The 17,778-nt window shown below is 38.7% G+C and overlaps 1 protein-coding gene across 10 annotated transcripts in view; it reads right to left on the reverse strand.

The window, feature by feature from the left end:
• PPHLN1 (periphilin 1) overlaps positions 1-17,778 on the reverse strand; it is a 158,624-nt gene that overhangs the window by 118,704 nt on the left and 22,142 nt on the right. For all 10 annotated transcript variants that reach the window (XM_047741299.1, XM_047741305.1, XM_047741303.1 and 7 more), the window contains one exon: positions 16,260-16,321. In XM_047741299.1, the coding sequence (XP_047597255.1) occupies positions 16,260-16,321 (62 nt within the window). The remainder of the gene's footprint in view (positions 1-16,259; positions 16,322-17,778) is intronic.

Genomic DNA, 17,778 nt, shown 5'->3' on the forward strand with positions numbered 1-17,778 from the left:
CACTCTGTTCTACCTATTAGACCAGTGTTTCTCAAGTCTAGCTTCACATTAGGACATCTGATGAGCTTTTGAAAAATATGATGCCCAGGCTAATTAAATTAGATCTCCAAATGTGAGGACCAGGAACTAATTTAAAAAAAAAAAAAAAAAAAAAAGAAAAGAAAAAAAAAGAGGCTCTCTACCTAAGTCAGAGTATAGCCAGGGTTGAAAACCACTGTACTAGACAAGCTGCTATTACATGCTCTTCATTGCAGAGTCCCAGATTGTTGCCTTACTCCGGAGACTGCAAACTCTGGTTTTACTTAGTTGTAAACACTGAAAACTCAAGAAATTTAGCATTTTAAAAATCCGGACTTCTGACTTCTTTTGAAGCAGGCCATGGTGTGCTTATATTCCCAAAGAACAAACATCAGCTTTGCACCAAGTAGCAGCCGCTCCAATCTGCCCCTCAGCTTTTGTTCACATTCCACTGAAGGGTACAGGAGTTATTTTCACTAACAAAGAGGGGCATTACTACCACAGATACATGAATATGTTAACTGCTTTCCTGTGTTTACAAGTACTTTATGCTTAATAACTATGTTTGTGTATACATAAATAACAAAATACAGTAATTTGAGTTGATCCTGTAAATGCTTTTACATCCTCAGCCTCTTCATAAACCAACCCTTCCAACTTCTTTAAGTGAAACCTGGTATTTGAACACAAGTAGCCCCCTAAAACTCGTGAGTACCAACCATGAACTGATGACTGCCTCAAGATCCTCAAGTACATGACACATAGGGTTATGTTCTAAATCCCCCATCCTCTAAGAAAAGGGAGAAAGAGCCCATAAGTCTATGCTATTCCACTATAACCCCACATTGCCCATATCACCAACCTTCTGACAACCTTCCCAAATTTCCTAAACCCAAGGATATAGTCTGCACTGTAACACATCCTACCCACATAATGGGTGACTCAAAATTCATAGGGATCAACTGTGCAATGGTATAGCAAGTCCTCAACTATCCTAACTCTTTACACTTACATCCTAAACCTTGCCACTTATCAGCCCCAAGTGCTCTTCTTCAAGATCCAATACCGCATTCTTACCACAATGTCTTATCCTTCAGTTTGCTCACTCCTATAACTCCATCTCACAGATACCTGTAAGCCTTCTTTATTTTCTAGCAAGCCATGAACCCTGTCCTGGCCTCACTTACTGCCTTTCCAGGCTCAATTACCGTATTTGAAGCACAGTGAATACCAATATCTTCCCATCCTGGCAATTCTGATACATTACCTTAGCCAAGCCCAAACCTGATTAATTCCAAAATCTTTCCCTTCTTCACCGTTACAGTTGTCACCAGCCTACAGACTGGACCCACAAAGGACACACGGTTTCTAATTTCCACTGTGCCTTCAATTCCACTAGTAATATTTTTACTTGTCTTTAGTGAGCTCAATCTCCCATTCACCTCAGCAGCTATTCTAATTTCAGATAATCCTCCCAAAGTCCTCTAACCTAGCACCAAAACTTTCTTTCTCAATGAGTTACCTCACTTCTTAAAAAATAAAAGTCTTCAGGCATGAACTACCCCAAATGCCAGCCCAAATTCCTCCTTCCCCAGCTTGCCTTCATCTGCCTCATTTCTAATTTCATCCTTCCTTTCCCAGCATGAGTTTTCCCTCTATTAAAAGTTAGCCCCTCAAATCAATGACCTTCATCCTGGCTCATTTACCTTAGGAAGTTTTCCCTTTTCTTTCTTTTTTTAAGATTTTATTTATTTAGGGACGCCTGGGTGGCTCAGTTGGTTAAGCAGCTGCCTTCGGCTCAGGTCATGGTCCCAGCGTCCTGGGATCGAGTCCCGCATCCGGCTCCTTGCTCGTCAGGGAGCCTGCTTCTCCCTCTGCCTCTGCCTGCCATTCTGTCTGCCTGTGCTCACTCTCTCTCCCTCGCTCTCTCTGACAAATAAATAAATAAAATCTTTAAAAAAAAAAAAAAAAGATTTTATTTATTTATTTGAGACAGAGAGAATGAGAGAGAGAGAGAGAGAGAGAGCATGAAAAGGAGGAGGGGCAGAGGAAGAAGCAGACTCCCTGCTGAGCAGGGAGCCTGATGTGGGACTCGATCCCAGGACTCCAGGATCATGACCTGAGCTAAAGGCAGTGGCTTAACCAACTGAGCCACCCAGGTGCCCCATCAGTTTTGCCTTTTCTGCCTTGTACCTTCAACTTTTCTCTTTTCCCTTCAACCTATATAAATACGTTCAAGTCACTGATCACCTTTAAAAAAAAAAAAGTTTTAGATGATTTTCCTTTAGCCAGTGTCCTCAACCTTCACCTCATGGATACCAGTAAGTCTCCTGCATTTTCAACATATGGCATTCCCTATTTTCCATCTCAGTATTTTTCAAAAACATACCCACTCAAGTTGAATTTACCACCTTGTATCTCATTCATCCTGACAGAGCCAAATCCAAGAGATATTTTAGTCTTGGTATTACTGGAGTACTCAGTTTCATTAGACATTGGTGACCCCAAATATTGTTTAAGAAGTTTTATTTTCCATCACTTCCACAAAGGCCAAGGGTTCTGACCTCAGTCACTGCTCTTGTCTGACTACATTCTCTCCTTGGACAATCTTTTTTTTTTTAAGATTTTATTTATTTATTTGACAGATAGAAATCACAAGTAGGGAGAGAGGCAGGTACAGAGAGAAAAGAGGAGGAAGCAGGCTCCCTGCTGAGCAGAGAGCCTGACGTGGGGCTCGATTCCAGGACCCTGGGATCATGACCCGAGCTGAAGGCAGAGGCTTTAACCCACTCAGCCACCCAGGTGTCCTGACAATCTCACTTTTTTTTTTTTTAAGATTTTATTTGTTTATTTCACAGACAGAGATCACAAGCAGGCAGAAAGGCAGCTAGAGAGAGAAAGAGGAGGAAGCAGGCTCCCTGCAGAGCAGAGAGCCTGATGCGCTGCTTGATGCAGGGCTTGATCCCAGGACCCTGGGATTATGACCTGAGCCGAAGGCAGAGGCTTTAACCCACTGAGCCACCCAGGCGCCCCACAATCTCACTTTTGAATGCAGCTCCTCCCTTGAACCCATTCCTCCTATACACCAATCTTAGATAATGGTATTATTATACAAACAGTAAACAAAACAAAAAAATCCAGATAGTTTCCTTGTCTTTATTCCCATATCCAACAACCACAGTTTGCTGATTTTTTGCTCCCTAAGCATTTATGAAATTTAACCCTTTTTCTCCATTCCAACCTCTCTTCTGTAATTCAGGTATTCATGATTTCTTGTTCTATCTCCAGTGTCACCGTTAAAAAATCATCCTCTAGGAGTCCTTGGGTGGCTCAGTCAGCTAACCATCCCACTCTTGATTTAGGCTCAGGTCATGATCTCAGGGTCACAAGATCAAGCCCCATGTCGCATTGTGCTCTGTGCTCAGCAAGGAGTCTGCTTGGGATTCTCTCCCTCCCTCTCCTTTTCCCCTCCCCCTGCTCTCTCCCTCTCTACAAATAAATTTTAAAAATCTTTAAAAAATCATCTTCTACACTGAAGACAAAGGAAACTACATTCCAATTGGGCTAGCCTGTCTACCAAGTTAAAATTTTTCAGGAGCTCCTAATTGCTAAAAGAATTAAACTATATTTTTAAAACTATGTATTCAGACTTCTTAGTTGTAATTTAATTCACAATTCCCTATGTCAGACATACGAATCCATTAACACCTCTACCCATCATGCCTCATACAGCTTTGTTCATGCTCTTCCTTTTGCAGGAACATATTCCCCATTACCCTTCATCTGGTCAACTCTTATTTTTCCTTCAAGTTTTGTTCATATTATCTGTTCTGTTCCTACAGGAAATCTTCAATAAAACCCCCCAGAACAGGGTAAATGCTTATCTTCCTACAGCATTCTATGCAACTTCAGCATGTATATTAGGCTATCTTCTTACGCATCTACTTCACTCTTAGACTCTAAGCTAATGATATAAGCACAGCAGCTGACACAAAGTAAACACTCAATAAACATCTGTACTATTGAACTAATAAACCAAAGGTGTTTTATAGTATTTTTCTCTGTCAAATAGTATATCACCTAAGAAGATAAAATGACTACAATAAAATTCAAAATTAAACCTTGCTTTAGGGATGACTATGTGGCTCAGTCAGTTAAGGGTCTGCCTTTGGCTCAGGTTGTGGTCCCGGGGTCCTGGGATCAAGCCCCACATCTGGCTCCTGTTTGGCGGGGAGTCTGCTTTTCCCTCTGCCCTTCTCCTGCTCATGCTCTCCCTAGCTCTATCCCTCTCTCGCACTCTCTCTCAAGTAACAAGTAAAATCTTTAAAATAAAAAAAATAGGGGCAACTGGGTGCCGCAGTCGTTAAGGTGCCTTTGGCTTGGGTTGTGATCCTGGGGTCCCGGGATCAAGCCCTGCATCAGGCTTTCTACTTGGCAGAGGACTGCTTCTCCCTCTCCCATACCCCCTGCTTTTATTTCCCTCACTGTCTGTCAAATAAATAAATAAAATCTTTAAAAAAATAAAATAAAATAGGGGCACCTGGGTGGCTCAGTTAAGTGTCTGTCTTCAGCTCAAGTTATGATCCCAGGGTTCTGGGACTGAGCCCCCCATCGGGCTCCCTGCTCAGCAGGGAGCCTGTTTCTCTCTCTCCCACTCCCCTGCTTATATTGCCTCTCTTGCTGTCTCTCCCTCTTTGTCAAACAAATAATAAATCTTTTAAAAAAATAAAATAAAAAATAAATCTTTGCTTTAAAGAAAATCAATAGATATAAAAATACTGAACCATTTAATCAAAATGTCCCATATGTGAATACAGGGGAAAAAAAACCTCAGCATTTAAAAAGAAAGTATGTTGGCCACATGATGACACACTTGTTCTATATTTCTAAATACTATTTAATACTTTACAATCAGTTCCATCCTAAAGTTTATTCTAACACCTCATAACTACAGGGGAAAAAAAGGACTGTTAAAAACCATCTCATTCAGGCACCTAGGTGGCTCAGTGGGTTAAAGCTTCTGCCTTCGGCTCAGATCATGATCCTGGGGTCCTGGGATCAAGCCCCACATAGGGCTCTCTGCTCCACAGGGAGCCTGCTTCCTCCTCTCTCTGCCTGCCTCTCCACCTACTTGTAATCTCTGTCTCTCAAATAAATAAAATCTTTAAAAAAAATTGTTTCCATTAAAAAAAAAAACCATCTCATTCAGTCTAAATTAGTAACCCTTGTAAAGTAGGACATGTTGCTTGGATACAAAATGAAGTGGCTCCTAATATATTCTAAATTTTATCTACAAGTGTGTTTTGAAAAAAGAGATAATAAGATCACAGAACATATAGAACCAAGATGAATGGATGATGATATGATTGAAATGTGAATAAATTATCAGTACAAGGCTCTATTAAAGAAAAAAGTGGTAACTTTCAGAGGGAGGGTAGGAGTGTGGGAGACAGAAAATAATATATTCGGGACACCTAGGTGGCTCAGTTGATTAAGCATCTGCCTTCAGCTCAGGTCATGATCCCAGGGTCCTGGGATCAAATCCCGCATTGGGTTCCTTGTTCAGCAGGGAGACTGCTTCTCCCTCTGCCTGACGCTCCCCCTGCTTGTCTCTCTCTCTGACAAATAAATAAGATCTTAAAGAAAAAGAAAACAATACACTCATTTTTCCTCTGTTAGCTGTTATTTAATCCAGTTGTTTCCAATGACTGACTCCACACTTATTTGATATGAACCACTAACGTGTGTGTGTGTGTGTGTGTGTGTGTGTTGGATTTACAAAGTACATAAGGTGCTACAGTATGAAACACATAAAAAACAAAGTGAAAAACATTAGATAAATTATAAACCAAAAGTTCCACAACTAGTAATGGATCTGTGGAAGATGGTGTGAAGCCAGGTGGCCTAGTAGCAGCGGTGATGGCAATCTGCACAAATAAAGTGCTGGACAGAGCAAGAAGGAAGACCCAAAGGGTCAGACGACTAACTGCGTAAACAATGTAAGCAAAAATATTGAGGATAATGGTTTCAAGTCTGGGATCAGATTCTACTCTACTGACAAGCTAATAAATTAGACTGTTAGTGTTTCATGGATACTAGTAGAAGATACAAAACTACTGGGATAAAGGTTTTTATTATTCTCAGCACAGCAAGCAACATAGCATTGGCTTGTTTACAGAAGTCTGGTTCTAAGTCCCACAGAAACAATGTGATATAAGCGAAGACTGATGCTACACACATAGTGGGTTTGGTTCACAACTATGGAACACTTGGAGAAGACACTACTTTTTACACAAAGCAACAAGCAAGGCTGCTCTTTGACATAGAGAAAGAACTACCTTATCTTTCAAGAATGCTCACTAAAAACTCAATTCTGAGAAACACCATGGGTAAAAAGTGGTCAGGGCCTTGCATTCTTCGCATATATTGGCAAGATGTGTAAGAGAGCAAGAGACCCATGGAGCCAGGTTTTTCACTGATGGAAAGAGGGGGTAAAATACAGTATGGAAAACAGGAAAAGAATACTGCCACAAACTCATGGCCTTCAGTATATGTAAATAACGTAAACAAATAAACACAGATGTAAAAGAGTATGTGTGTGTGTGTGCGCATGGGTGTGCACATGCACGCACACTAGCGTCCAGCTCTGGGACTTTCCACCAATGAGAACCTGTGCACCTTGGAGAAATAGCTTAGACATTAGGCCTGAGGCAGAGAAAGCATAAGAATAACCTGGAATATCGGGCATCCAAAGGTAAGGAAGTGATCAAAGAATGACATGGACAAGCCATAACCAAACAACACTGATTTAGCAATGGATTCTTAGATATGACACCGAAAACAGCAACAGAAGAAAAAATAGAGATTGGACTTCATCAAAACCAAAATTTTGAATACTGAAGGATATTATCAAAAGAACAGAATATGTGCAAGCTATATATGTTAAGGATTTAATATCCAGAATATATAAAGAACTCTTCTAAAATTCTACAATAAAAAGACAAATCACCTGATTTTTAAATGGGCCAAAAAAATGAGTAGTTAATTCTTCAAAGAAGATATGCAAATAACCAATAAGCACATTAAATACTGCTCATCACTAACCACTAGGGAAATGTAAATCAAAACTATAAATAGAGATGCCACCTCACACTTAAACCAAGATGGCAATAACAACAACAACAGGAAGGATACAATATAAGGTCATATGTTAATTATACATTAAAAAAAATCCACATAAAGCCTCTGGAAACAATGAAAACAATAAAAAGGGTAAGGACAACACATTGATTATACCTAAAAAGAAAAAAAAAGTCCACACAAAGCCTTCAGAAAAGCCTCTAACATTACAAAATATACCCATATTAATACGATTTATCAAAGTACAATAAATGAATTGAAACAAATGAACAACCACTCCAGAGTCAAGTAGATAGTACAATGTGACTTATACCTATCACATGAGACAAATAAATTAAGGGTGGAAAAGATCACAGGAAATGGTGGAATTGTTAATATGTACAGGGCTCCACTGAAAATCTTCATAAAACCATTTAAAAGAAAATACAGAGTATTTATTTAAATGAAAAGAGATACTGCATACACTGAATTTCAAAAGTAGCATTCGTTTTCATACACACATAATAGATCTAGCTAAAATTAGGCTCACATTCCTTTTTTTTCTTTTTTAAGGTCTTAAAGGAATGTAAGTTTCAATAAGACTTCACAGAACTGCAGTTCAGCACTGAGTTTCCAAGAAGCCTGAGTTTCTAGGGAAGACCCTTTCCCTCCATTATTCACCCAAGCATCATTCTAAATTCTCCACCTACCCTTCAGTCACCATAGGTTTTAAAAAGGAAACACATAAAAGCTGTGCCATACCAGTCCTCCAGCTGCTCTCTGCTGCCTCTCACCTTTGCTCTATGAATTCTACACCAGCTGATGTCATTCCTGAAGTAAGAGTCATCCCCTCCAGCCTGTAAAACTTTCTGCCAGGCCTGTAAAACTTTCTGCCAGGCACAAGCAGCCAAAGCCCAATTCAAAGATCACTTTTACACCAATGATTCCTCCAAATTCATTTCCAGAACTGACCTCCTCTATGCAATTTTATTCCCACTCTCTCCACCAGACTCCAACAACTCAGATGTCCTCTAGCACCTGTACTTCATTCAAAATGGCCTCATCACATACATATTCAGTACTTGCTTATTATGGCCCAGCCACCAGTCTTCCTCTAGTTCTAGCAGTCTCTTCCGACAGAAATGCTAACTAGCCTTCAGAGTTCAACTCAAATGATCCCTCCTCCTCAGTCTTTCCTTATCACCTTACTTATCAACATTCTTCTGAATTCCTTCAGTGTCAGAACCTATCCCAGTATGACCCACCCCATTCTGCTTTGTATTACTTATTTCAGAGTATTTCTTCTTTCCCTTATCTGACAACAAAGAACAGAACCTCCTTCTAGAAGCTCTTATTCACTTTCATTCTCACAACACAATGCAGCAGTTTAAAAAATACACAGCAATCATTTCATTATATAGATAGCGCCTGTGAACATTTAGGCTATAACTTGCTATAGCAATATTATATTTACAAAATAGCTAATAACAAAATAACAAATATATAACAAATATAAAAATTATATTTATACATAGGTTTACATAAATATGTAACAAATATATAACATACATAATAACAAAATAACAAATATATAACATATATCCATAAATAAATAACAAATATATAACAAAGTAACAGAACCTGAAATTATTGTAATCTAGGTTTTAATTTTTAAAAGCACTTAACAGAATGCCCCCACATACACATATACACACAATAATAAAAAGAATATAACAAGTAGTGGTAAATATGTGAAGAAACTGGGAATCTTGCACACTGGTGAGAATGCAAAATGGTACAGCCACTACAGATAACAGTTTGGTGGTTCCTCAAACAAAAAAAAAAACAAAAAAAAAGGTAAACATAGAATTACCATATGACCCAGCAATTCTACTCCTAGATATGCCCCCAAAAGAATTGAAAACAGAGACTCAAAATAGATAGTTACTTGTCAATGTTCCCAGCAGCATTATTTATTATAGCCAGAAGGTAGAAACAACCCAAATATTCAAGAAGATAAATGGATAAACAAAATGTGGTAAATACACAAAATGGAATATTATATACCAATAAAAAGGAATGCCATTCTGTTACACCAGGTTAAAAACATCATGGTAAGTGAAAGAAGACAAACACAAATGGACAAGTATAGCATGATTCCACTTATATGAACACCAAGAACAGGCAAATTTTTAAAGACAAAAAGTAGAATGGTGGTTTCCCTGGGCTGAGAGTAAGGAAACATAAGGAATTATTGCTTAACAGGTATAGTTTGTTTGGGATGATGAAAAAAAGTTTTGAAAATGTTTTTTTTCTGTAACCATCTTACCTGACATTGTGAATGTAATTAGCACTAGTGAATTGTGCACTTAAAAATGGTTAAAATGGCATATTTTCTATTATACATATGCCTCTACAACTAAGTATTTTTTGAAAAAACACAGACGCTAACTTCAAGGGATTCTCACTGACCAAATTTCAGCACCATAATGACAGCAACAGTTTATAACACATTGAAAATAGGAATTCATACTGATATAAACAAAGTTTGGTTTCTTCTTAAAGGGGGTGGAGAAGAGAAAGCTATTTCTCACAACAGATAACTGGTAACAGTATGCATAATAAGTACAGAAAGAAGAGTATAATTACAAAATCACCATTACAAACAATTATATTGATAATTCAGGCAAGAAACACCAATGAATGCTAGAACTAGTGGATGGAAATGGGATGAAGAATGGCAGACTCGCATAGTTTGAAAGTATCTCCCGAACAAAACACTATTGTCAGGTGAAGAGGCCTGCTTCACGGTGAAGAAATTTTGCAGACCCCATCTTAATTCAGGGATAAAAGTCAATAAAACCAATAAGGGAACAAATCAACATATGCAACCTAACAGGATGCAATAAAAAGAATCCAGCATCACTTCAGGAAGTGTCCTGGCAAAAATGCATAACTGAACTCTAATCACAAACATTAGACAAACCTAAATTAAGAAACAGTCTACAAAATGTCTGCCCATCTTGCCAAAAACATTGAGCCATAGAAATCAAGGAACAGACTAAAGAACTGTTCCAGATTAAAGAAGTCTAAAAATATGACCTATGAACTCAGATTAGATCTTTTTGCTATAAAACACATTATCGGGGCATTGTGGGCAACATTACTGGGGTCTCTGGTTTTTTAAATTATTCTCACAACATTTTTTTTTAAAGATTTTATTTATTTATTTGACAGAGAGAGATCACAAGCAGACAGAGAGGCAGGCAGAGAGAGAGAGAGAGAGAGACAGGGAAGCAGGCTCCCCGCTGAGCAGAGAGCCCGATGCGGGACTCGATCCCAGGACCCTGAGATCATGACCTGAGCCGAAAGCAGCGGCTTAACCCACTGAGCCACCCAGGGGCCCATCTCACAACTTTTGTATAAACTTAAAAACTGTATCAAATGTTTTAAATAGTCTAATAATTTCTACAATGTAAAGAATTACCGTGTATACCTCAATAAAAATAAAAACACTAGTTGGTATGGTCCTAAATACTCAGAACCTTATTTTCTCACCAATATACACAAGTACTCTCTGCATGGTTTACAACGCAGCAGTATTTTTTCCCCCTAAAACAAACAGCTGGGGGCACCTGGGCAGCTCAGTCGTTAAGCATCTGCTTCAGCTCAGATCATGAACCCAGGGTCCTGGGATAGAGCCCCACTTTGGGCTCCCTGCTCAGCAGGAAGCCTGCTTCTCCCTCTCCCACTTCCCCTGCTTGTGTTCCCTCTCTTGCTCTCTCTCTCTGTCAAATACATAAATAAATTCTTTAAAAAAAAAAAAAGTTATTTTCTATTTACAAAGTCTTCAATGAGACCACCTAATAGGGAACAACCTACAGACAGCCAGAAAGATGCTAGCCTTGAAAAGCATTAGCTTCTTTGATAGTCTATGATAGACATACCTGAAATGTCACTGAGGACACCCAGACATCAAGTGAAGGTGCAGAAGATGTGGAAGAACCCCTTCTATACTACAAGCATTTCATTTTTATGAATTTTTATTTTTTAACTGTTTACTATCTATAATTCATACTAAAATGTAGGCTAATGAGAGCAGAACTTTTATCCCCAGAGGCTAGAAGAATAGCTAATATATACCAGTCACCCAATAAATACTTATCAAATGAATGAATATACCATACAGAATGAACTCCTATACCAAAAAATTTCAAACAACAGAGTAGGAGTACAGGCAACACTCTCTGATCACAGAATAACTAGAATATGCTATGTTGGAATCAGTATAAAATTGCTGTCTATCAGGGGTGCCTGGGTGGTTCAGTTGGTTGAGCATCTGACTCCTGACCTCAGGGTTATAAGTTCGAACCCCATGGTGGGCTCCACACTGGGCATGGAGTACTTTAAAAAGATTTAAAAAATAAAAAACTGTATCTATAAGAATCAATGGAATACAGTTATAACAATTCTTAAAAGAAATTTTAAAACTCATACTCATAAATAAGATGGAAAGAAAAATAAATGTCAAAAATTAAAATGTTAGATTTTTTTTTTCAAATATTGAAATAGATGTTGCAAGCCTTTTAGAAGACAAACTGAAAAACATCGATTAAAAAGTAAAATATAGGGCGCCTGGGTGGCTCAGTTGGTTGAGCGACTGCCTTCGGCTCAGGTCATGATCCTGGACTTCCAGGATCGAGTCCCGCATGGGGTTCCCAGCTCCTTGGGGAGTCTGCTTCTCCCCCTGACCTTCTCCTCTCTCATGCTCTCTCTCACTCATCCTCTCTCAAATAAATAAAATCTTTTTTTAAAAAATTAAAATTAAAAAAAAAAAAAAAGTAAAATATATATGTCCTGTGACCCAGAAATTCCACTTCTGGCAATCTATCTCATAGAAACTTAAGTACTGTTTTATAATGACATCATATACTCTGATTTATTATAACACTGTTTTGTACCAGAAACAGAGTGAATATTCATCAATATGTGAACAGCTAAATTATTTGGTATACCCACATGATGCAACGTAACTTAGCCATTAAAAGGATTCAAATGGGGGTGCCGGGTGGCTCAGTGGGTTAAATTAAAGCCTCTGCCTTCGGCTCAGGTCATGATCCCAGGGTCCTGGGATCAAGCCCTACATCGGGCACTCTGCTCTGAGGGGAGCCGGTTTCCTCCTCTCTCTCTCTGCCTGCCTCTCTGCCTACTTGTGATCTCTGTCAAATAAATAAATAAAAATCTTTATTAAAAAAAAAAAAAGGATTCAAATAAAAGTTAAACCAAATAACCTGGAGGGATTTCCACAAGCACTGAATGAGAAAAGCAACTTACAGAAGAATATGTATGTGATCTCATTGACAACAAATACCCCAAATTAAATATAAATAAAAAAATAACTCCCAGCTGTTAACATGACTGTGGGAAACGGGGAGTCCCATATGTGATTTTATTTCATTTATGTAAAATTATACACACACACAGGAAAATAATAAAATGCTTAAAAAAAAATAAAAAGACAAGGGGACGCCTGGGTGGCTCAGTTGGTTAAGCAGCTGCCTTCGGCTCGGGTCATGATCCCGGCGTCCTGGGATCGAGTCCCACATCGGACTCCTTGCTCGTCGGGGAGCCTGCTTCTCCCTCTGCCTCTGCCTGCCATTCTGTCTGCCTGTGCTTGCTCTCTCTCCCTCTCTCTCTCTGACAAATAAATAAATAAAATCTAAAAAAAAAAAAAAAAAAAGACAGGAAGGGAGAATTAAAGATAGAAACCAACTATTATTTTATTTTTTTTTTTTTTAAGATTTTATTTATTTATTTGAGAGAGAGACAGTGAGAGAGAGCATGAGCGAGGAGAAGGTCAGAGGGAGAAGCAGACTCCCCATGGAGCTGGGAGCCCGATGTGGGACTCGATCCTGGAACCCCGGGATCATGACCTGAGCCGAAGACAGTCGTCCAACCAACTGAGCCACCCAGGCGTCCCGAGAAACCAACTATTATTTTAAAAACTGAAATCAGGGGCACCTGGGTGGCTCAGTGGGTTAAAGCCTCTCCCTTCGGCTCAGGTCATGATCTCAGGGTCCTGGGATCGAGCCCCACATCGGGCTCTCTGTTCAGCAGGGAGCCTTCTTCCTCCTCTCTCTCTGCCTGCCTCTCTGCCTACTTGTGATCTCTGTCTGTCAAATAAATAAATAAAACTCTTTTAAAAAATAAATAAATAAATAAAATAAAAACTGAAATCACCTCAAATCAACCTAAAAACTGTTTCTTTGGAGTGAATATAAACCACTGGTTAATCTAATCAAGAGTTTTTCTTACACTTTCGCTTTTCACATTTAGGTCTTTATTATACCAGATACTTTGACATACCAGGCTTTGATACACCAGGCTTTCGATTTCACTTTTTCCCCCTTCAAATGGATGGCCATTTCTCCCAACACTATTAACTGAAAAGTTCATTCTTTCCCCATTTTATTTGTAGTGCCACTGTTGCTGTATCCCAAACTCCTGGGTATATTTAGGTTTGTTTCTAGACTCCCTATCCTGTTTCACTGTTTACATTACTATAGCTTGTAATGTAAGTTTTGATAGTATATCGAGCCTTCATATCTTTTTCAATGCTACTTTTGACATTTGGTCCTTTACTCTTTCATAGTAAATTTAGAAACAGCTTACCAACTTCCATGGAGAAAAATCCTAGAATTTAGACTGGCACCGAACTGAATGAACATCTGAATTTTAGAACTGATATCTTCATGATACTGTCTCATCCCAGCCAAGAATGTCACATATATGTTGCTCCTTTTACTCGGGTCTTTTCAAATGTCCCTTAGAAATGACTTGCAATTTCATCTACATAGGTCTCACACACTTTTGTTGGATTTATTCCCATTACTCCTTACAGTTTTTATGATATAGAAAATATTTTTACATTACATTTTCTAACGTGCTAATAGCTGATTTCGTTATACTAAACTTTGCTAATTTCCTAACAGTTCTAATAGTCTATAGACTCTATTGGATCTTCTACATAATTTATCATCTGTAAATAACTTTCTTTCATTCTAACCCTACAACTTCATTTTTCTTGTCTTACTGTGGAGACTGAGACCTCCATTACCATGATGAATAGAAGCAGTGATAACAGGCATCTATGCTTTGTTCTAATTTTAAAGCAAATGCTTCTTCTTTTTTTTTTTTAAGATTTTATTTATTTATTTGACAGACAGAGATCACAAGTAGGCAGAGAGGCAGGAGGAAGCAGGTTCCCTGCTGAGCAGAGAGCCTGATGCGGGGCTCGATCCCAGAACCCTGAGATCATGACCTGAGCCGAAGGCAGAGGCTTTAACCCACTGAGCCACCCAGGCGCCCCTAAGGCAAATCCTTCTAACTCTACCATTTAGTATAGTAAATCCCTATTTATAAGATAAAGGAAATTCTCTTCTATTTCTAGTTGTCTAAAACTTAACTGTTCTGTTTAACACAGAAATTAAATTTTATTCAAGTATTTTTCAGCATCTATTTTCTCCATTACTCCTTTTGGGAAAGGTAGTCCTCCATGAGTAGCAAGCTCTTGACAGTGTGTTCCTCAGCTGCAGTGCATCCCACTGTATACACAGCCACCATCTCTGCCCATGACAGCACCCTATGGGACTTGGGGGCAGGGAACCAGCACTACCATGCTAATACCCCTGATGACTAAGGTGCTGTGTATAATAAACTACCTTGCTCTGACCCACTCAATCCTGTTGTCTACTTCTGGCACCTAGAGAGTTGTAGCACTACTTTCTCTTGTCTACAGAGAGAGTTATAAGAGATCTTTTTTTAAAGATTTATTTCTTTTTTGAGCGGGGGAGGAACAGGGGGAGAGGAAGAAAGAATCCCAAGCAGACTCCCTACCAAGCATAGAGCCCAATTCTCCATGAGGCTGGATCTCACAACCCTGAGATCATGACCTGAACCAAAATCAAGAGTCAGATCCTTAACCAACTGAACCATCTAGGCACCCCCATAGGAGATCTTTAAAAAGCTCCTTTTATAACTTCTACTACTTTCTTTGTGAAGTCCTTAAAAAAATCAAACTAGGGGCACCTGGGTGGCTCAGTCATGAAGCATCGGCCTTTGGCTCAGGTCTTGATCCCAGGGTCCTGGGATCGAGCCCCGCAGCAGGCTCCCTGCTTGTTGGGAGGCCTGCTTCTCCCTCTCCCACTCCCTCTGTGTTCCCTCTCTCGCTGTGTCTCTCGCTGTCGAATAATAAACAAAATCTTTTTTTTTTTTTTAAAGATTGTATTTATTTATTTGACAGACAGAGATCACAAGTAGGCAGAGAGGCAGACGCGGAGGGGGGGCAAGCAGGCTCCCCGCTGAGCAGAGCCCAATGTGGGGCTCGATCCCAGGATACTGGGATCATGATCTGAGCCAAAGGCAAGGCTTTAACCCACTGAGCCACCCAGGCGCCCCAATAAATAAAATCTTAAAAAAAAAAAAATCCAACAAACTTGAGGGGTACCTGGGTGGCTCAAGTCATGATCCCAAGATTCTGGGATCAAGCCCCACGTCAGGCTTCTTGCTCAGTGAGGAGTCTGCTTCTCCCTCTCCCTCTGCCCCTCCCACCTAGCGTATACTCTAATAAATAAATAACCTAAAAAATAAAAATAAAACAAACTTGATTAAATCTGTCCATCTGTGTTTTTTTTCCTAACTATTCTATCAGATGCCTCTATAAGTAACCAACGCTAACAATGACTAAAGTTCTCCCAAAATATATTAATAAGAGACACTCTCTAAGGACTCAAATATTCTGGAGGGGGGAAAAAAGTCCTTAACATTCTAATTAAGCAGATACCTTATAATCCATATTACACATTAGGAATAATTTAATACCTAATTTGATGAGAATATACCAATAGTTCAAACATTTTTTTTTATTATTAGTTTTCAAAATGCCAACACAGAAAGCTATCGGTGCTATTATATTACAGTCACAAGAATATGTTTGTTGCTCTCAGAATTATAAATCCTAATAAAAAATATTTTATCTATAAGCCTTGAGATTAGATTTCAACAGAAGACATCTCAGTGAATCAAGTATCAAAGTAGTTATGGTACTATGTTCATCATTTTACCTGTACTCAGGCTGTCGACTTGCAGAATGATCATCTCTTGTCCACCTATAGCCAGATTCATCCTGTAAAATAAAAAAAGTTATTTAGATATTTGTTTACATTATTTTAGTCAAGCAGGATATATCTAATAGTACTACTAGAAACGTCTCTAAGACCAAAATAATATGAGGACAAAGACACCTTTTTAAATCTCTCTGAGCTTCAAAGGCATAAAAAGGGGGGGAAAAGATATAGCAAGTCATCCATTTCAACAAGTAATTTAGTAGACCAATAACCTGTGGTACCATTTAGCTCTATGAAAATGCTTATGGTATTTCTTTGGGGCCCTAACAGCCTTATTGCCAAAGACATGCCAACATCACAACAGTTCAGGACGCTTATAAGAACAGAGGCTCAATTTAAATTTAATCAAGCATACATTTCTCAACCTTTCATTTTATTTTCTTTCTGTCAAGTTCTCCCACCAATTTTCAAATTCAAGCGCAATGAATTTACTTCATTACTTTTCTTGTTCAAGTTTTTTTTTCTCATCTTGATTCTTATCAAAATCTATGATTGGAAACAATATCATAAGAAGCTATCACCTGGGGCGCCTGGATGGCTCAGTCGTTGGGTGCCTGCCTTCGGCTAGGGTCATGATCCCGGGGTCCTGGGATCAAGCCCCACATCGGGCTCCCCGCTCAGCGGGAAGCCTGCTTCTCCCACTCCAGCTCCCCCTGCTTGTGTTCCCTCTCTGTCTCTCTCTGTTAAATAAATAAATCCTTAAAAATTAAAAAATAAAAATTAAAAAAAGAAGCTATCACCTACCGATAAGCTATATTAGAGCAAGATGTGGCACTAAGTTTAAAATTAATTTTAAAAAGCATATTTTGTCCTCTAAAACAGAAAAAATACATTTAAAAAATAGTAGATCATGCCCAAATGCTTTAAAATTACATATAGAATATAAAGTTAATTATTTATAAATATTAACTCAGCTAAAATAAATACTGTTTTCATCTTCCTCTTTAGCATCCTATTTAAGATTTATTTATTTATTTATTTATTTGACAGACAGAGATCACAAGTAGGCAGAGAGGCAGGCAGAGAGAGACGAGGAAGCAGGTTCCCCGCTGAGCAGAGAACCCGATGTGGGGCTCGATCGCAGGACCCTGGGATCACGACCTGAGCTGAAGGCAGAGGCTTTAACCCACTGAGCCACCCAGGCGCCCCAGCATCATATATTCTAACACAAGAGTAATGTATTCATCATTTTCCTTCCCAACAGTAAATCTAAACAAACAGAAGAAAAAACTCAAAAGCTCTACAATATTAGATCAAATAAGTATTTACTTTATATAACTGAACTCAAGATAGTGTCACAAGAGTCCTAAAGATCTCCAACAGACTTATTTTTGTTTAAAGAGAATATAAAGGGAAAATGTTGTATAAAGTATGATAAACGCAATTTGTAACAAAAAACTAATGTTGAGGCACTATTACGCTACATTTTAGGGAAAAAATCATATTCACGAGGATT

Source organism: Lutra lutra, chromosome 8 (genome assembly GCF_902655055.1).
Source record: "Lutra lutra chromosome 8, mLutLut1.2, whole genome shotgun sequence".
NCBI lineage: Eukaryota > Metazoa > Chordata > Mammalia > Carnivora > Mustelidae > Lutra > Lutra lutra.